The following is a 21,442-nucleotide window of genomic DNA, read 5'->3' as shown; positions in this document are numbered from 1 at the left end:
TCCGAACAATAGGAACAGGGGCTGTCCTTAACACTTTGACTGGCTCTTGGAAACCTATTCCTCATACTGGTCTGCCTTGTCTGGCCTCAATATAAATCTGTGGAACATCTTTACATGGCAGAAGGAGACTCACTCTGTACTTTTATTCATACTTATAACTATTACCATATAAGCATTTCAAAGTCTGTCATTTGGTGCATGATTAATAAAAGCTCAGAGAGAGAAATTGGGGTTCAGCCTGAAGATCCAAAAAGCAAAGCAGTCAGCTACTGACTCTTATCTTGACCTCAGTCTGAAATGGCGATCCTGCCTCCAGGAATCTCAGAATGGGACTGTGACTGAGAACTGTTTCCTCCCATTTTATAATCCTCTCTAGGACTGGGATTAAAGGCGTGCACTAACCAGTTTCTATGGCAACTAGTGTGGCTACTAGGATTCAAGATGTGTGTTACCACAGCCTAGTCTGTAAGGCTGATCAGTGGGGCTGTTTTACTCTCTGATCTTCACACAAGCCTAATTTATTAAAATACAAATAAAATGCCACTACAATCGTTTAGCTTCAAACCCTTCTGAAAATAAGACAAGCACAAAACTACTTCCAAAAACCTGTAAATTGAGATTACATAGACATTACAGTTAGCCTAAGAATCTACGTACAGAATCCGATGTGCCCACTGACTTCTGCTCCCACAGATCACGACTGAGCTCTGTAGGCCTCAGTTTTCACCTGCACCTGTATCCCCTGAGCATTGGTCAGAATGCGAGTCATTGGACCTTGCCTTGCTTTTTCCACTTCAGCAGTTACCGGGTGAGAATTTGGGTTTCTCACCAAATCTCAGGGGTCCTGCCCTCTGTGGACCCAGCTGAGAGTGTGGGAACCATGGTTCCTATTCGTGTGTTTGATAGTTCTTATGCCAATTCACAGCCACACCCTACTCCTCGAAGCACTTGAGCCCAGAAACTGTGTCACTGTTGGCTTGTTCTCACCCCTCAATATATATTAGTTACTTAATTGCTGTATTTTGTTTGCTGATTGTGTGTGTGTGTGTGTGTGTGTGTGCACAAGCATTCTAGTGCACACACATGACGAGGTCAGAAGATGACTTGTGTAAGTTGGTTCTCTTCTTCCACCGTCTGAATCCCAGGAGTCTAACTTGGGTTTTCAGGAGTGGCAGCAAGCAGCCTCACCTACTGAGCCATCTTGCCAGCCCCTAGACTTCTGATTACAGATGTTAAAGAGGATCTCGCTGAGTTTTCCTATTACAGAAGAAAACGAGGCCCACAACCTGTCACTCCAAGCCAGGCACACGAACCCTTGCTCTATCCTATGACATACTCAGCCAGGCTTCCTGATATAATTGGCGACCATCTCCCTAAGTAAAACCAACTCTGCCTTTGGGTGGGAACACAAGCTGCATAAGGCCCTTCCCAGCCACGGAACAGAACTGTTGGATTCTGCATCTGGCCAGGATAAGTGTGGAATACACCGAGCTCAAGAAAAGTACCCTTGAGAGAACACAGAAGTTCCTCTTCTTGCTGTGGGGCCCTTAGCTGAGCAAAGCCGAAAGGAGAACTTAAGTTTACAAGACTCCAGGGGTGACTGGGCTCTTGGTGTTTGCTTCCTGCCTCATGAGAAGTGAGAGTCCACTCTTCCTCCACTGCACAGACAGCACTTACACCAAGTCAGGCCTGGAAACATTTCAAATATGACTTTACTTAACGCTTTTTTTTTCCTAGCTGACAACCAGCAAATGCTTAAGAGGTTGGAAATGGAAAATAAGGGCCACAGCTATTTTTGTTTCAACTGAGAGGTTGGGGTGTGTCTACCATCCATAGTGTCTCAGGACATCAAAGACTTGGGTGCAAACCTTGTTGCAAAACTTGACAGAGGTCATCTGCCCCTTCCACCATGCTCCTGCTTCACATGAATCCGTTATGTTCTGTTTAGCACACACAGTGAACACAAAAAATGTAAACTAAAGTTGAAAAAGCATGATGCTAAGTAAAGTAAGTAAGACATGAAAGAAAAAGTTGCACATAGTTGTACATCTGTGAGGCAGAGGAAGAAAGCAGAATGGTGCTTCCAGGGGAGAGGGAGGAGAGGGGGAGAGGAAGGGAGGGGGATGTGGAGATGGATGTTAGCGATGGTGGTCACACAACCACCATCTAGCCAACTCCCTAATTACGTTTAAAAATGGTTAAAATGATATTTTTGATACCTGTATTTATTGCCATTTAAAAATATATCACCCAGCTGGGCGGTGGTGGTGCACGCCTTTAATCCCAGCACTCAGGAGGCAGAGGCAGGTGGATCTCTGTGAATTTGAGGCCAGCCTGGTCTACAAGAGCTGGTTCCAGGACAGGCACCAAAGCAACAGAGAAACCCTGTCTTGAAAAACATATATGTGTGTGTGTGTGTGTGTGTGTGTATACACACAACTCTCAGCTTTCAGAGTATCCCCAACTTGAAAGAAGTCTAGGAACAACGCAAGATACTACACATTGTAGTGGTTGGAATGAGAAAGTCCCGGTGGGCCCCCAAGTTTGAATATTTTGTTACCAGTTGGTGTGGTTGGGAATGACATGAGGGTGGCCTTGCAGGAGCAGGAGTGTTACTGGAGTCAGACTTTAAGGGTTCAAAAGATTTGTACCATTCCCCACCACGACCCATCTCCTACTTGGGGATCAAGATGTGAGCCCCCGGTTGCCCCTGATGCCATCATGAATGCTGACCTTCTCAAACCAGAAGCCTCAAATTAAACGCTTCCTTTTATGAGGTGACTTGGTCATGAAGTTTTATCAGCAGGAAAGTAATAAAGATACCTGATTAATCATTACCAATACGCACGCTAGAAACGAGTGAACAAGAGGGAAACACACATTATCCAAACCCCTCAACAGCAGCACATGGACCCTGATGCCACACAGCTGCAAAGCCAACTTAAAGATTAATTAGCGGTGGCTCTGACACTCAACACATTCTTACGACCCCACCTTACTGTGTCAGTGGCTGAGAAACGAGGACTTTAAATGCCAAGCAGAAAAAGGATCCGTGGAATCACTTATTAATAGCTTGGAGGAGTTCACTGGGGTTGTATTTTTCCTCTTATATAAGCCCATAAATATTCACGATTCGTAAAAGTTTGAGCAAATCTACAAGAACTATTACAAGAAGGAAAAGCTGGAATTCAAAGTGACCAAGTATTGTAAAATAATTTGAGTTTTTTTTTTCTCTTCATAACGGAACACAAAAGAAAAGCAAATTTTGCAAAAAAACAGAATCTTGCACACATGCCTCCAATACTAGCACTTGGGTGGGTGGGTGGGGCTTGAGGCCAGTCTGGGAAACACACTGAAATCCTGTCTCAAAAGCAAAACACCCCACAAAAAACTCAGACTTTACTAAATTTTACTCATTTATGTTTCCTAGGTTGGCCACAAACCATGATATCCTAGCATCCGCCTCCCAAAACTAGTCTCAGAGGCATGTGCCATCACACTTCCTGGGTTTGAAAAAAATTTTTTTTCCTACCACTGATGATATTTGATTTTCAGACATAGGCAGGATATATTTAATGGACTTTTTTAAAAATCAAAATGTAGCATAATAGAATGACTGAAGAGAATCTCAACTGGACTCCAATATGGGCACTAAAATCTTGTACCAGTTTGGGTGAATTGTTGCGACTATGCAACTTGAGAGGATCCCAGTTCTATATCTTGTGGATGTTGCTATATATGTGTGCTGTATGTGCAGACTAGCAGACTATTACATAGGAAAACACCTAAGCTTGCTTTTTCAAGATATAGCAGGAGACTAATCACTAGCTCAATCACAGTTTTACAATCTTGGATAAAATAATAAGGAAAACAGTTTAAAATTGAAGCCAGTCACTGCCTTAGCAGTAAAAAAGAAAACTGTTTCATGCTTAACAAAGTTATATGTTGAAAAATTATGTAAGTTTGTGCATTCGTGTATTTGGACACATACATGTATGTACATGTGTATATGTGCAAGTGTGTGTGTGTGTGTGCGTGTGTGCGTGTGTGTGTGTGTGTATGTATAGACCAAGGGACTCTGTCCATCTTGTTTTGGAGACAGGGTCTCTCACTAGCGTCACAATGCACAGTTATTTGCCTGTGTCCACCCCCCCCCCCGTCATGTTGGAATCACAAGCACGTGCCACCCCTAACTTATTTTATGGGCATAACTTATTTTATGGGGATAGAATTTGGGTGCTTGAATTTGCGTGGCAAGCACTTTACCAGCCCATCTATTTCCCTAGTCTAGGATTATGACTTTTAATGAAAGGCGTGGTCATATGACTCTAATAGAATGTAATAGCCACTTAATGTCTGTAGGCCGAGCTCATGAGTCATCCCTGCGGGAACAATAAGTCCCAGGAACTTACTCTGAGAAAATACCCAGACAACAAAACAAAAAGGCCCAAGAACGATCGCTGTTATAGGAGGACAATAAAATTGCTTCTGGGTTTCTTTGAGATTGAGAATTCATGAGAGTGGACCATAGGAGGAAGACAATATTTTTACTCATCCATTTAATGCATTTTTATTTTAAAATGTATGCCTTCAGGGAACAAGTGTTGCCATTCGCATCATGGTGCTATTCTAATAAAGAACATAGAATGTACCTCAGTCACAGCATTGTGTATGTGGGGGGGGGGAATGGACAATTTCTGTACAAAGGGTGGGCAATGACTAACAGTCTGTATATTTTTCTAAAATTCAGAGGATTATCCCAGGATAGGAGACACACTTCCTTTTTGGTGTTAGATGCTAATATACCTTTTATATAAATTGCTAGGAATTCTTTCTTCTGTAGAATGAATCAATAAGACCTTTACAGGGAACCAGCAGTGCAGAATGAGGCAGGAAAGGGCGCGTGGGAAATGGGGCAAATGGGATGTGGTGTAGCGAGAAAATATAGAGGGAGGTGAAGGCCAACATCAAAAGTTTTGGAACACATACCCAGGGGTATGGGACATCAGGACAAAGAAAGCTCAGGTTCCTCCACCATGACTCAAATGTAGCCCTCTCTACTTATCAGCCGATTATGTATTTATCATCTATATATATATATATCTACCTGCCTATCTACCCATCTATCATCAACCTCCTTTGTCTCTCTGCTTTCTGACTTTCCCCCTTTCTTTCTGTGTGATTCTCTCTCGTTACTGAGTTAAGCCATGATTTCAGATTTTCTTCTATAACTGACACCGTGGTTTAAAGTTGGATCTGTGGGCCTCGGGGATAGGTTTCCATTTTTTTCTGTGTTGTCACGGTTCTCCCTTCTCAATGCTTTCCTCCTCCTATTTCCACATTAACCGAGTCTCTCTTGCCATGTCCATTGGCTTTTGAAAACTAAGCATTCACTTTTAATATGGATCAAGCAGCCCAACAGCAGCAACTATCTACTGACAGGAGGTAATCTCAATTCATTTTCTGATAATGGTTACTTATTCCATGTTACAATTAATGTAAAGGAAAAATGCGTGATACATCAGCCCGTTCCTCTTCATTTCTGCCTTTTACTGAGAAAAGAATTTAGAGTAGGACAAAGAAAAAAGGAAATTTATATCTACAGAGAAAATTAGAGGCTTAGGTTTATCCACTGTCTGCCTGTCAAGACTTTTGGCTTCAGCTATAAAGTGTCGGTGTATCATCAGGAACATTTTTGAAAAAAATAAAAAAACACACCTTCAATGCATTTTATTTCTGGAAGCAGCAAGAACTCAATTTCTCCCCTTTCAGTAAAATTGAATGCATTTGCTAATCAGATTAACTTCTGCAAATCACACCAAATGCACAATTATTGAAAACAGTGGTTATTGTAAAGGTTTTGGAAAATACAAATATGACCTAATATGTGCATGAATCAAGGTGAAAGATATTTCCTTTCCTGGCTTTTCTGCCTGTTTCAGTGTCTGTTTGCTAAAAGCACCGAGCCTCGAGTTTAAGGTCACTGTGTAGGTCTGTTTGCTCATAAAACATTAATTGTATGACTGTTAAGGACCAGTTGCTAATAACAAAGGCTTAATTCCTTAGGTAATTGGAGCGGCTTTCCAAGTGCAACTGTTTTTCCTTCGGGGTGGGGATTGGTTGGCAAACAAATTTTGTAACGTAGTATTTCAAATGAATGACTTAATTTAACTTACCATGGCACAATCCTGGTTTAGGCACTGACCAGGATGTCAGGCACTTTTGTGAAACTGTACCTATTTATACTGTGAAGGAATTAGAATCAGTCTTGATTTAGTAGGGACCTTGTTAGGTGACGATGGCAAATACCTGAGCTATATGCCACCCGACTCTTCATGCCGAAACCTGTCTGAAAAGGAGCTTCTGGGACCTGGAATTTTACTTTTCTTTTATAAGCATTGAAAACGACAAAAAAAAAAATATAATTGTATCACTTAAAAACAACAATATGCTCTTCTCACTCAAAAAATAGAATCCACTGTAATTCTAGAGTCTAGATTTTTTTTTGTCAGAATGATGTGTTCATCGTACTTTTGATTTTAAAAGGTGTGTGTGTGTGTGCGCGCGCGCGCGTATGCATTTGCTGGGGAAAGTAGCCTCCAATTCCCATTTATGGTGAAGTCAGCCCATGTTTCTGTAGTAACCCAGGGTCCCAAGAGGGAGCTCTAGACCTCAGGGAGACTTCATCCTAAGCATCCCAGGTCTCCTTTGTGAGGGATGATGCGATGCATATGAAAATTAACTAGATGTCACTTGGGATCAGAAAAACATTGGCTGATCCTTAGACGCTGTGTAAGCGCTGTTTGGCAGTTTCCTAAATCCATCCGTTGCTGCTATGGTGTAGAGTGGATCACCTGAGCAGCTCCTGTCCTGTCCTGTGCTGGAAGAAAGCCCTATGAAAACTCAAAAAAAAAAAAAAAAAAAAAAAACCCCACACACATAGTCAACGCTTCTGTAGCAGAGACCTTGCAAATAGTCCTCTCCCTCCCTTCTTTTCCTCCCCACATTAACAGAAGTTTACTCCGAGAACGTTATGGAAAAGTTTCTTGTAGTGTGATGGAAAAGACCAGAAAGTCTGGAATGGAAGGAAATGAACCTGGGAAGAGATGTGTAGCAGGCAGAGGATGGGGATCAAGAGGATGGACAGACTGCGACTCACCCTTCTGGATCTTCCTGGGGGTCGCTGTCGGAGGCCCACTCCTCCCCAATGTCCGGCAGGGTGAAAAACAGTGTTTTGGGGACAGGTCCTTGGGCCATCCACACACTGGGCTCTCGTTCTCCGGGACCCAGGAGCTGGCGAGGGGTCCTTGGACTGGAGGTTGCACTGCTATTGCCCACAGGGACCGTAACAGAGGGCAGGGTCGCCCAGACAGTGCCTGGGCTGGGCAAAGCCACTGATGCCATGGAGCCCGCAGAGCCACTACCGCGGCCTAGGAGCGGCGCTCTGGATGCTCCTGGGCTGCCAGGCAGAGACCCCGGGCACCCTACTGCTTCCACCCTGCGGGTGACTGTGGAGCTCTTGGGATGCAAGGCAGAGTGCAGAGGTGTGGTGGGCTCCCGTGAGGCCGTAATGTCTGGAGGCAGAGATGGGAGCAGAGTCAATGTCGCTGCTTCGCTGGAGTCAGAGACCACTGATCCTGTGGCGGTGGAGCCTCCAGGGTGGCTGGGGGCCGCAGAGGACGCTGAGGTCTTGAAAATCTTGGCAAAGAGAGACCCCAGGTCCAACACAGCGACCTTCATGCCTTGGTCCTGGAGAGGCCACCGTTGCTGCCACCACCGGAAGGTCAGAGACACCAGACGCCGGGCTGCAGGGCTCCATCCACCACCACCTGCAGCGATCTGGACCAGGCAGCCCTGGGGACGAGCAGGGTCCTGGGGTCCTGGTACACAGTGCCCTTGAGGCTTCTTTCTCCACCACAGGCACCTGTTTAGCTCCTCTGGTGTCTGACAGATCCTCCTCAGTGGATCCACAGATTGCTGAAGCTGTGAACGGTGGCGACCAAGACACGAGAGTCAGGTCACCCTTTGCAAGTAGCAATCCTTTTTGTCACACAGTGTATTGAGACCTCTAAGGGACCGAGGTCATGGAGATAAAGAAGAGGACTAGTGTTTAGTGCACAGATTATGGCCTGAACTCACTGGAGATTCCCTCCCTGGCTGGCCCCTGGGGCAGCACAGGCGGTTGCTAAGCTAAACAAAACCCCTGCTAAGCTCTCTGCTAATTGGACTCCAGACTGTAGCCTGGGCTGCAACCACAATAGAAACACCAGCTCCCCTCCTTGACTCCCGCCTTAAAGAAACAGTTTCAAATTTCTCAGTCATCCTTACAGATTCAGAGTGACTGGGAGCTAGGGCACTGAACATAATCCCTGCAAGCATAAGCATCCATTCCAGAATGTTCATTCCGTTTGCCAAGGACAAATGCATTACGCTCATAGCCGATTCTTCTGTGTGGGGAGGGTGAGCAAGAAGGGCAATTTGAGAAAAGATGCTTGAACCGGCTCCACTTCCCTTTCGCCAAGATTATTTTCTGGTTATCACTGGGCATATCAAAAGAGCTTATGTGGATGGTGTTTCACTTCTTTTAATAGAATGTATATGAAACGTGGAGTATGCACGTGAAAACCTGCATCAGGGTGTGGTCTGTGTTGAGTGCAGGTTTTGCAAAAGCCATGGGCAGGGTTTATTCATTGATATGAGGAGTGTTCAGCTTTGACCACTGTATACTTTAGTCTTTAGCAAGATAACAAGCGGTCTTCTGATTCATGTTCTTAGCCTACTAGTCTGCTTTGCTTCTTTACTTGCTGTTACTATGTCAATTTTTTAAAAGTCCTTTAAAGGAGGGGAATACTGTTTTGGTTCAGAGGTGTCAGGTCATGGTTGCTTGGGTCTCATCATTTTGGCCTGAGACGAGGCAGCATCTGCAGGAACATTTGGAAGAATGGCATTGCCTCTTGGTAGCAAGAAACAGATAATCAAAGGGATCCTAGCAAGACAGAACTCCTGAGGACATGCTACCAGAAACCCACTACATCCAGATATAATACAGATAGATAGATAGATGATAGATAGATAGTTGATAGATATAACATATTAATTATATATTGCATACATATACTCATATAATTTCTATTTATACTACAGTAATATTTCTGATCACAGTTGACCTCAATTGAAACCATAAAATGAAAAGCTGGTTGTCAGGACTGTAGTATAATCAGGTTCAGATAAGGTCATTTGCATGGACCCTAATCAAATAGGATGATTTACTGTGAAGAAAAAATGGTTTTGAGGTCAGTCGCTTGGAAAAGAACACCCCAGGCCCTGTGGTGACAGAGGTGTAGAACACCACCGTAGCTGAAAATTACTGTCCAGGATGGAAGAGGAAGAGAAAAATCCTGACTTGTAGATTTCCAAGGGATCACAGCTCTGCAGATACCCAGCGTAACGTTGTAGCCTGCAGACGCGTGCTATTATAAACCATCCAGTAATGGTAATTTCTTATGGTAACCCTAGGAAATGATTAGGGTTTTAATTAATAGGAGAGGAACCCCTCACAATCGCACTATTTCACTTGTAATTCTTGAAGAGCATTCAGTGGGTATATAGGCTCTAAACAACTGGCTATAAATTCAAGTGATGATAACAATGGTCTTTAATCCAGAGCTAAAGCAACCGGAAGGGAGGTGGCATTGTAGGAAGTACCATTGTCAGTTAACTGGTGGGTATGGCTTTCAGAAAAGCTAACTTCATGAAAAAGGGACAATGGATGAATGACTGATCCTTTTGTTTGCTGGTACCGCTTTTGAAAACGACCTGTAATTGCAAGCATAGCAAACCCTTCTAAGCAAGCCGCTGAGTCTTTTACACCCATTGTTCATCCATCAACAGCTTTTCAGACAGATGTGAGATGCTACCAGGCTAATCCTTAATTACCAGCAGCATGCAGTTTTCATGATGTGAGCCTTAGGTGGTGGACCATGGTGCTCTGCCTGAAGCCACTATTTCAAGAATAATGCAATGAAAGCAAATATCATTTGGGTTCTGGGACTGTTCTCACTTTAGACAGGCTGTTAGGAAGGGCAAAGTGTTGGTTTCTATTTTTCTTCTGATGCTTAGCTAACATCACTGAAAAAGTACTAGGAAATTATAATGGTACTTTTAGGAAAAAGTTTTATGTTCCGGAAATTTGACATTTGATCAAAACAAACAAGAGAAATTAATTTGTTTATGAAGTGCCTATCTCAAATAGGAACATCTTCTGGAAGTTAGTTCTTTTTGGGGTAGAGAGCGTTAAACGGAGCTTAGCTGGTGACTTTTATTTGGCTAACTTTTCTGATGCCAGGTGAGAGAATACCCATAGACAAAGAACTGTAAGGAAACACAGCTACATTCACTTCTTTTTTTTTAAGTTTTATTTATTTATTATGTATACAACATTCTGCCTCCATGTATGCCCGCACACCAGAGGAGGAGATCTCAGTACAGATGGTTGTGAGCTACCATGTGGTTGCTGGGAATTGAACTCAGGACCTCTGGAAGAGCAGCCAATGCTCTTAACCTCTGAGCCATCTCTCCAGCCCTATATTCACTTCTAAGTTGATTCATTTTCATACAAAGTGACTACTTTCAATAAATGTGTCTATTTTCCATGATAAACACATCAAATGCAAACTTTAGCAAAGCCCTGGGATAATTTTCTTAATATTTGATTAAAGACTGTGTGTTCTACTAAGGGTAAATTTATTAAATTAACAAGAAACAAACACATTTGGGGTCATCAACAAGCTGTATTAAGACAGAAGTTACTTGTGAATCACAATATACACTGGATGCCCCAGTAGATATAATGTAGTAGAAGGGACAAAGGACGAGACCAGCAAGCCATCCAGGTGCATTGGGTCCCATGTCATAGAGAAAGTCCTTATCTACACAGCTCTGAGCACCATGTACTTAAGTCACCCACACGACAGGAAACCTCTCCTTTGTTGGTTCTGGGATTGTTGAAGCAAGTTATGCATGTCACCAGAGACTTAAAATCTTTCTCTCCTTTTTGTTCCCACATTGTCAGGGTGTTACAACACCAGCCACCTTTCCCTCAATAGTTGCATTTAAAGCATGAGGAAGATTTAGTTTACTCTTTCTTTTGAGGAGTAAAATACTTTCCAGAAGTTTCTTAAGCTAACTTTCATTCAGGCCTCATTGTCAAGAACTAGATCACAGCCCTTCCTGAGCTAATGAAGGGCGAAGAGAATTAGCATGACCAGCTGCATCCCCAAGCATCAGAGGAGGGCTCCCCTGCTGCTCCGATTGCTACTTCAACAGTCTAAGCATCACAAAGCTAGGGAGGCAGAGGCATTCACTGTGTGGGAAATAAGCAGAAGCTGCTGCAGGTGAAAGCACTTTCAAGATGCATTCAGTCTGATGCCCTGAGAAAACTCTTGCCAAAACAAGCACTGAGCCAAGTGAGATGGTCCTTCTCTTGAGAGACTGTTACTCAAGCAGTGGGTAGCTGATGGTCTGCTATTATCGGATGAGAAGGGAAACCACTAATTCACAGCTCTCGTTACTCTATGTCCACATCACTCATACCAGGAGCATTTCTGCATCTTTTCAAATGCTGTCATCAAATCTTCTCAAACTCAACTATCACACTTCTAAACGATACTGGCTGTGGCACACATCGCATTTCTGTGGGGCCAAAAATAGCTGCTATGTTCATATGCTTCTTTGCTTCCTCCCAGGATCTTCTCAAAGGTTAGTTAACTGAGATGGGATCGTTTTGCAGGGAAAAGATTATTTCACTCATAGTTTTGAAGACTGGGAGTCAAAATGACATGGTGGAGGTGCTCGTGTCGTGAAGACGGTGGTTGGAAGAATTTCTATGGAGGAAGGCTCCCTTTTGAGCCAGGAATCAGACAGCACAAGGAGCTCGTCTGGTTTCATAAATTCCCTCTATATAGAACCACAAAAGACTTTAGTCCCTTTTGAAAGCCTGACCTAAGGACCTTCTGCCAGGACCCTGCCTCTTAAATGTGTCACCGTATCTCTTAATACTGTTCTCTTGTGGAGCAAGTTTCTGAATACTTCGCCTCTTCAGAAACACAGCCAAGTCATAGCCGCATGACTCCAGTCGGACATAAGTGAATCTAGAAAAACAGAAAACAGAAAAAAATTATTAAATAAATAAAATGAGGTAAGAATAAAAGGATTGTGAAAGATGGCATAAAACTGCTGATTCTATCCTTAAAGTTTGACGTGTGCGCTGTGACACCTTCTGGGATGTATTCAAAGATACAGTGTTAAGATCCACTATACCATGACCAACAGGAAACCTGGCACCCTGGACATAGCCTTGGAGTACCCCAAAAACATCATCTCTCTGTTTTATATACTCTCTCCGTGTGCTGAGATGCCACCAGCATCCCTAACAAGTGAATATGTGGAGATGGGCCCATCCTGCTGGCTCTACTCCCCTCTAGATAGGATAGAAGAGAACAGTCCTCAAGACCACACAGTGTCACAGAAGCCACCTGAGATGGGTGACTTCAGAAGAGACCGTAGAATCGTTGAGCTGCCAGATTGAACTGTTATCAGCAAAGTCTGCAGGGACTCTGTTTTCCTACAACTGCTTAGGAAACAGTTTCTCCACGGAAGGGCCATCTCACTTGGCTTAATGTTTTTCCACCTGAGATCATTTTCTGCCAAAAACAGGCTGAGCAGAACAGCTCCTTAAGCCTGTGACACAGAATAGTTATTTTCAGGGGTGGGAGATAAAGGGGGAAGGCATGGTCCCAGAGCCTCCAAAGTGACACACCCAAGGTAAAGTGTAGCCAAGAGTTGGGTGGCTCCTTGCACTAACAACAGTGTGTGTCTCATTCTCGTCCAATGTTAAAGTCTAACTAATGAATCTTCCAAAGAACGGGTGTGATTCAAAAGGATTCTAGGAGAAGATGGTACCTGGACATCTGAACTCACTCTTAGAACTGCACATTTAATCAAAAAAGAAGGAGAAACTGAATAAGCTACAATTAAAAATCAAAATCAAGGCAGAGAGATGATTTCCATGAAGTTGTGAAAAAGCCCCTACTAAATGATATACTCAGTCATCTGGATTGTGTTCTGTGTAAACAGGGTCAACTCCAACCATTGGTCAAATGGCTCAGTTATCCTACCTGTCCTAAAAGTCAGCTCTGATCTCCTCCTCCCCTTCCCCCTCCCCTCCCCTCCCCCTCCCCTTCCCCCTCCCGCTGCCGCTGCCGCTGCCGCTGCTGCTGCTGCTGCTGCTGCTGCTTGCTTCTACTTGAGTCTTATAGCCTGAAGCTGAAGGAACTTGCCCTCAGGTGTTCTCACAAGGGTTTCCTGTAGGGTGACACAGATTCCAGCTGCGGAAGAGCAGAAAGCTACCTCTGCAGAAAGTTATGCTTTCCTTATTACCTCCAGGCTAGAGTTAGCTGGGTGAACCTGAGAATAGACTCCCTTTAGTGTTGTGGTGGTTTGAAAGAAAATGGCCGTCAGAGGGAGTGGGACTTTTGGGAGGCGTGGCTTTGTTGGAGTAGGCGTGGCCTTGTTGGAGGGGTGGGCTTTGAGTTCAAGCTTCACTCAGGGTGATTCAGTTACTCCCGCTGCTGCCTGCAGATCAACAGGACAACATGGCTCCCCTTTCTGGGAAACTGCACTTACATTAGAGGCTATCTTCCTGCCACCCTATCCACACGGCTCTCGTGGATGCTGCCTACTACAGGCCAATTAGAGTCTTTCCCCGAGGTTTGAAAACCTGGACTAGGAAAACATTCATCCTTGCTGAGATCTTGAGTACTGTGGTTGGAAAACAGTTTCTCTTCTGAACCTCTTTGTGCTGAAAGTTTGGGTTTCTGGTGTAGTAGTTTTTAAGTGGGACCCCCAAGAAAGTGGGTTCTAGTAGGAGGAAATTAGGGCATGAGAGCTCTACCACTATGAATGGACTGATGTTGCCTCATGGAATTACATCCCACACAATTGGCTCCAGCAGAACCTTCAAGTTTGCTTTTTCTTTCTTTATCCTGCTGTGATAGAAGATCCCTAATCAACGCTGATGTCATGATGTTTGTACTTTTCAACCACCAAAATCAGAAGACATGTTTTTTTTTCCTTTAAACATATCCAGCCTTTAGTGTCATAGTACCAGAGAGTATTATGGGCTGTTGGGGGAGAAAAGTCACCAACAGACTTACTCAGCTGTGAATGTTGTCAGCTACAACAATGATTGTGTGCTAAGACTTGCCTATGAGGAAAATAGTGGCATTGGTATTATGGGGGTAACCAAATTGTACTGGTTAGTTTTCTCAGCTTGACACAATCCAGAGCTACTCTGGAAGAAGGAACTCAGCGAAGGCAATCCGCTGGCATGTGGGAATGTCTGTGGGGATATTTTCCTGACTAATGATTGACGTGGAAGGTCCAGTGTACTGTAGGTATTGCCATCCTTTGGCAGGTAGTCCTAGTTTAGATAAGAAAGCAAGCTGAGTGAGCCATGGCAGAGCCACTCAGTAAGGAGCCTTCCTCCATTGTCACTGCTTCAGTGCCTGTCTCCACATTCCTGCATCTGGATCCTGCCTCTGGATTCCTGACTTGTTTTTCTTCAGTGATAGACAGTGATCCAAAAGTGTGATTTTTAAATAAAACCTTTTCCTACCCAAGTTGCTTTTGGTCATGGTGTTTATCACAGCAGCAAAATTAAACTAGAACACAACCACTTTCTGACTGGATTTAAGATCCATTCCACAGGGAGAAACACGTGCCTGGAGCTGAGACTTTGGCAAAGAACCCATAGCAGGGAGATCAGAGGTCCCAGGGTGCAAATGCTACTATTAGTTTGATAAATAGACCTAGTATCAAAGTGCTCTCTGAATTTATTTCTTTCTGCACTAGCCCATAGGCTAGTGCAGCTCTCAGATATGGCAGAGAACTCTGTGCAGTAGATAAAGATTAACACAGAAATGCATACTGATCAAAGTGCAGAGAATAAGTGTCAGTGGAGTCATCAGTCATGGGACATTTATAACACACACACCAAAGCTTAGGGACCATATCAGAAGAGGTGGAGAAAAGATGGTCAAATGTCAGGGAGGGCCAGAACAAAACTGTCTTCTTGACACACAGGACCACTGACTACTGCATTAGTGACATTGCAGTGTGCTGTGGTTGACTGCACAAGGCCCGTATAAGATCAAACCAGTCCACATTCCAGCACAGAGGAGGGAGGGGATTATTAGTCCCTCCACCTGAGGAGCTAGAGACAGCTGCATTCTGGGAAAGGGAGAGCCAGTTTTTTTTTTTAAGTGTGTGTCCCCTGGTAGGTCAACCATGCTCCAACAGATGACTAGATAGATACCTATAAGTATATAGACTGTACACTTGGACTCAGTAGGTTATAAAAACAGAGAAAGTTGGAAAGGAGTTAAAAGTATATCTTTTAATATGGAATGGAAGCATGAATAGGATCAAAATACATTCTATAAAGGTATGTGTATTAGAGAGCTCTAGGGTCACAGAATACACAGAATTAATAATATATGTAGGAATTTATTGAAATGACCTACAGGCTACAGTCCAGCTAATCCAACAATGACAAGCTGTAAATGGAAAGTCCAAGAATCTAGTAGCTGCTCAGTCCCATGAAGCTGGGTGTCCCAATTGATCTTCCTGATGTGCTGGCTGCTCAGTCCCATGAAGCTGGGTGTCCCAGCTGATCTTCCTGATGTGCTGGCAAGGCAAGGGCAATGGGGAGAAGAATGATTCCTTCCTTTGGGCATTGTCCCTATATAAGCTTCCAGCAATAAGTTATGGCCCAGATTAAAGGTGCGCCTTCCTGCCTCAAGGTCTGGATTAAAGGCTTTGTCGTCTTGCCTTAAGATCTGAATCACAAGCGTGCCTTCCATTTCTAGATTATAGTTCATTCCAGATATAGTCAAGTTGACAACCAATAATAGTTATCACAGTATGAAATTCTCAAAAACTTAATAAAATATTATGATAAAAATTACCCAGCCTCAGACATTTTGTTATATCAACACTGCTTATCCATGATCCCAGAGGTACACCAATCTGGGATCCATGACACCAATACAGATTGAAAAGCAAATGCTAGATGGGGTAGTGTTTGAGTCTCTACTTCTATCTGTGTTTGTTGTTTCTCTTTATTATGCAACCCTGGCTCATCTGGAACTTGCTATACTGTAGACCAGGTTGGCCTCAGACTCAGTGGTCTCCTTGCTTCTGCCTCCCAAGTACTGGGATTAAAGATGCGTCCCACCTCTTCTGAATTCTAGTCGTCTTTGAACATGAAACATCTGTCCTTTCCTAGCTCGGATGTACCACACACATTTACTTTGTTCTAAACAACTCTTGAGTTTCTGACACTTGCAACCAAGTATTCACTACAAGAAGCCCCTGAATAATCAAAGCTATCTTGACACTCAACGAAAGGCTATTATTCTGCTATTGGACATACACAGATACACCAACTTCAGGCAAGCTCACTCTATCTTATAACAATAAATACAGCCTGATCATGTCATAGATTCTTAGTCCAGACAATAAGGTCACTGCATCACTTTCAAGTAGGCTCTCCTCTCTTGGTTATCTGACTGCTGTTTCTTAGGCAATTATTTTACCCTTGCTCCATTCTCCTCTTCTTAAAGCTACTCATGACAAGACCTATTCCTATACTAGATTCTTTCCAGCACCTTCTTTCCAAATATGACCATTAATCTTCATTGCCAATTTAACTAGACTTGCAATCACCTACAAGACACACTTCTGGGCATGTCTGTTTGGGTATTTCCAGAGAGATGTAAATCAATAAGGAAGCCCCACCCTGAATGCGGCTGACACTATCCCATGACCTACCTGCAGTCCTCACTAAATAAAATGGTAAAAAGGAAAAGGTGAACTGAGGGCCAGTGTTCATTTCTCTCTGCTTCCTGACTGGGTACAATGAAACCAGTTGCCATATACCCCTGCCTTTGTGCCTTCTCTGTTATGATGGGCTGTACCCCACCCCAACCACAGTAAACCCTATCATCTCTGTGCCTTCTCCATTATGATGGACTGTACCCCACCCCCAAACATAATAGACCCTATCATCTTTAAGTTGATTTTGCCATATATTTTGTTACATCAACAGGAAGAGTAAATAATACAGGGAGGTTCCCACAACTGTGCTTACTTTATTACTGCGGTGAGTGGAGTCATAATTTATTCAGCTATCTGGAGATCCTCAGTATCTATGATTAGAGTAACTTAACACGGACAAAATATTCTTGTTCTAAAAACTGTTTCAGTGATGAAGTCATTTGTTTCCCAGAATCTCTGAAGAAGACAATTGGAGAGACAGAGACAGAGAAAGAGAGACAAAGAGAAAGAAACAAAGAAAGAGAGGTTTGAAGTCGATTCCTGGTCCTAGGCCCTAGACCAGACAATTACTTATCTGCTTCCCATTTCCAGAGATTGTAGGACACTTTTATTTATATCTTCTAATGGTCAGCATTATTTATATTACGTAAGCAAAACCTGAGGTATTTGCTTAAATGATGAGACATTGTTAAATAAACGGCATTTAAATGGTCTCATCTTCACTCACAAATTTATCCTATTTTATTTAGCTCAATTCAAAAGGATATAATTTTTATGCAAAACCTAAATACTTGGAATTAATTTAAACTCCACATAGATCCAGGTGAGTTTTGTTTTGCAAACAAGAAGCTAGAGTAAGGATTGCATGGTGGGAACCTGAGAGAATTAAACAAGACAAGTCTTCTATGGAAACTGAATAAGAGGTCAGACAAACATCCGTTTCTTCAATCCCTTTGTCTTAAACCCAAGGGATGAAGACTCCTCCTGAGGACAATTATAAAGGATAGCACACAGACATTTAGGATGTTGCTTCCTGTGCAGGTCAAATGCAAGTCAGAATTTCCACACCTATTTTAAGTTTTATTTGTATTTGTTTAAACAAGTTGCTCTCTATGTCTTAATCTATTAAATATTATGCAATAGTAAAAAAATTATATTTGAATTCAGTTTAAATTTGGCCATTTCATCAGCCATCTTAAAGCAGACAGGAAAAATAAAAGCAAAAATGTTTTCTGCCTCCTATAAATCAATGATAATTTATAAAAACTATTTGAAAATATGTAAGTGAGGAGTAAAACTTTCTGATAAACAGCACATACAATATTATCAAGATGAGAGGTAGTTGTATTTATTGTGTTTAAGAAGTATTATGTTTGCTTTATGATGCCCAAATAGAGGAGGCTGTTGCACTAAAAAAACAAATCTCACCTAAAATGCTGAAGAAATAAGTATTAAAAAGTAATGGTGGAGGATATTGTGAAAATTAAAATCTTTCTCCATAGAATCATGCTATGAATGTCTGTAGGCTCAGACTGTGTAGACTCCTTCAGAACTAAGAGTTGAGGTTTCCTCAGAGAAAGAGAGAGAGAGAGAGAGAGAGAGAGAGAGAGAGAGAGAGAGAGAGAGAGAGAGATGGGTGAGAGGTAGACTCCTACCCAGTGTTCCCTGGCTCTCAAACAGACTGGGAAAGACTATAGAGACACAAAAGAATGGGTTGGGAGCCTTATCATAGAACAGAAGTGCGTGCTTAAGGCACAAGTGCATTCTCAGAGTGCACACGTCTGCTGGGTGTGTAGACAGTGCATCATATGGTCAAGATAAAAGAGGAGATTACTCATGAACTAAAGTGGACGGAAGACAGGAATTCCTGGGATAGGATTTATCCCCTTTTTCTGTCTTCAAGTGGGATTTTCAGATGAGTCATGGCACCCAGTGAACGATGAGAACAGACAATTTTGCAGGACTGGCTGACGACTGGAGACCAGATTTTAAAGAAGCAAAGGACAGTTAGCAGTCATCTCCACTGGCCATGTTACTCTCTGTGGTTTCCAGTGGCCGTGTGGCATTCTGCTGTGAACCAATCAATCTATTGCATCAGCCTGTGGTTGCCATGCAGTAGCTGTTTTCTGTCTGCCATGTAGTCTGCCTTGATGCTGTTCATCCTGAGAGTGCTGAAGTATTTACATCCAAGTACCTACACGTGTCAGCAAGTTGTTCCTTAAATTCAGCAAATGACAATGTTCCAGATAAGTCAATTTTTAAAAACTCGGCAGTTTTTAGCTACATACTATGACTTTATTCATATGACATTATATAAAACATCAACCTACAAAATTAGTTAATAGGCTATAGTTAATAAGAGTTCCAAGAGAAGCCACATTTGAATAAATAATTTTAAAAGTTTTATCTTATTTTTATTTATATGTCTGCGTCTGTATATGGTATGCACATTTGCATGTGGATGTCCTCAGAGAGCAGAGGAAGGCATCAGCTATCTTGCAGATGAAGTTACAGATGGTTGTAAGCCATCTGACATATGTGCTGAGAACCAGATTCAGGTCCTCTGCAAGAGCAGCAAGCACCCTTACTCATTACATTCAGCCTCTTGTAATGATAATTTATAGGCCATGTTTTAGGGTAAAGAGAACTATCCCGTAAGATTGCAAACTGATAGTTTAACAATTCATGCATTTGTCAAAGGCCATAATACCTCATCACACAAAGAATAAACTTTTGTGTAAGCAAACAAAACCAAAACAATTCCAGAGATCCAGAAATTGCAGGGTAGATTGCAGACTGTAAGAATAGAATCTAACTATATTACAAAAAACTTATTGACCTCATTGAAGGGAGTGGGGGGGGGCGAGGGGGTTCTACCTGAAGCAACTTTGGAAAACAGAATGTAAAACTAATACAAAATGTATTGCATATCAACATTTACTGTAGCTATAAAAGTTACTTTCCACAGCACATTGCTTAGCAATTCTGATACTGTATATATAGAACTGAATGATTAAGGACAGAGACAGTGATTTGTATTGGAGTGGACAGCCACAGAAAAGCATGGCAAAGATTAAGATGATCAGTGTGATAATGAATTAGAGTTGTAGACACCAAAATATACAACTGTTTATTTTAACATTCTCATTAGTTAATTTAATATACATATTAGACATGTATAGATATGGAAATATTTATAGATATGTACATATCTATGAGTTGATTCTCACTCATATTGCTTGCTTTGGAAGCACAGAAGGCATCCACTTACTAACAAGCACATCAAGGTGTAATAATACTCTTCTCGATTGAAAGGATCCAAGACTCCTTGTAGATTGCTTAAGCAGGGAGCAAGGTGACATCCAAGAACACCTTGAAGCAAAATGCAATTCCAAAAAGTAAGATTTAACATACACACACACACACATACACACACACATGCACACACAAACACACACACACACACACACACATACACACACACCAAGGTGGGTAATGTACAAACGACTGCTAGAAGGGCTCCCCAAATCCAGTGCTGAATAATTTGAGAAAACAATAATCTAATAGTTCTTTAACACAAAACACAAGTTTACATTCAGTCCATACTGACTTTAAAAAGTGAACAAGTGAGACAAATGGAGCAAAGTTGCCATGAGGAAGAATTACAAGTGACTTTTGTAGGTGCTCAGCCCTGAGGAGCATAGTTACCAATTCTTTGTCTTGTCGGCCTCTGGAAGGCTCCCCCTACTCACAGCACAAAGCAAATGCCACTTCTTTATAGTCTTCTACCACCTATTAACCTCCCTCCTGATCACCATTGACTGTTCTCTCTCTAAATGTAGTAGGAGAACTGCTTGTTTGTTCCCGGCTGCTTAGCCCCAAAATAACCACACAGAAATCGTATTATTTGCAATACTGTTTGGCCAATTGTTTAAGCATATTTCTGGCTAACTCATCTTAAATTAACCCATCTCCATTAATCTGTGTATCACTGTGGCTTACTGGGTAAAGTTTTGGTGTCTGTCTTTGGTGGGGCTCTCACTGACTCTGCCTTCTTTCTCCCAGCATTCAGTTCAGTTTTCCCCACCAAGCTCTGTTCTACCCTATCACAGGCCCCAAACAGCTTTTTTATTAACCAATGGTATTCACAGCATACAGAGCGAATCCCACATCACCTAAATGTCATGTGGGATTTCCAAAGTCAGTTCATCCTAAAGGGTATGATATGAGAAAAGAGGAGCCTAACAATAAAGAAAGATGGCTAATGCTGTCAGCAAAATATTTGTTAACACTTTAATTTACACCCTGTCTTATGCTTTGGTACCAGAGCAAGAGATATTTTAAAAAGCATTTAATGTAAATTTCCAAGATGTTTATTATTTTTATCATAAAAAAGAAACTAAAGTATGGTGATATTTTGTTTGTGATATAGCAAGGTTGCCTGAAGATCAGAGTGCAGAGCTAGCCACTAGTTAGCTATAGAGGCCAGGCAGTGGTGGTACACACCTTTAATCCCAGAACTCTGAAGTCAGAGGCAGACAGATCT

The 21,442-nt window shown here is 42.4% G+C and overlaps 1 protein-coding gene across 2 annotated transcripts in view; it reads right to left on the bottom strand.

Annotated features, from left to right (window-relative positions):
- Fam149a (family with sequence similarity 149 member A) overlaps positions 1-8,135 on the bottom strand; it is a 33,639-nt gene extending 25,504 nt beyond the window's left edge. Inside the window, exon 1 of one of the 2 annotated variants that reach the window (XM_050147234.1) lies at positions 7,160-8,135. In XM_050147234.1, coding sequence (XP_050003191.1) covers positions 7,160-7,740 — 581 coding nt within the window. In that variant the 5' untranslated portion in view covers positions 7,741-8,135. The remainder of the gene's footprint in view (positions 1-7,159) is intronic. The other variant, XM_050147238.1, reaches the window with a different exon arrangement.
- Between the last annotated feature and the right edge of the window lie 13,307 nt (positions 8,136-21,442).

Source organism: Alexandromys fortis, unplaced genomic scaffold, assembly GCF_014885135.2.
Source record: "Alexandromys fortis isolate MF-2015 unplaced genomic scaffold, M_Fortis_MF-2015_v1.1 scaffold_32, whole genome shotgun sequence".
NCBI lineage: Eukaryota > Metazoa > Chordata > Mammalia > Rodentia > Cricetidae > Alexandromys > Alexandromys fortis.
The sequence above is the reverse complement of the archived record's forward strand: the minus strand, read 5'-3'. Positions and strand labels throughout refer to the sequence as shown.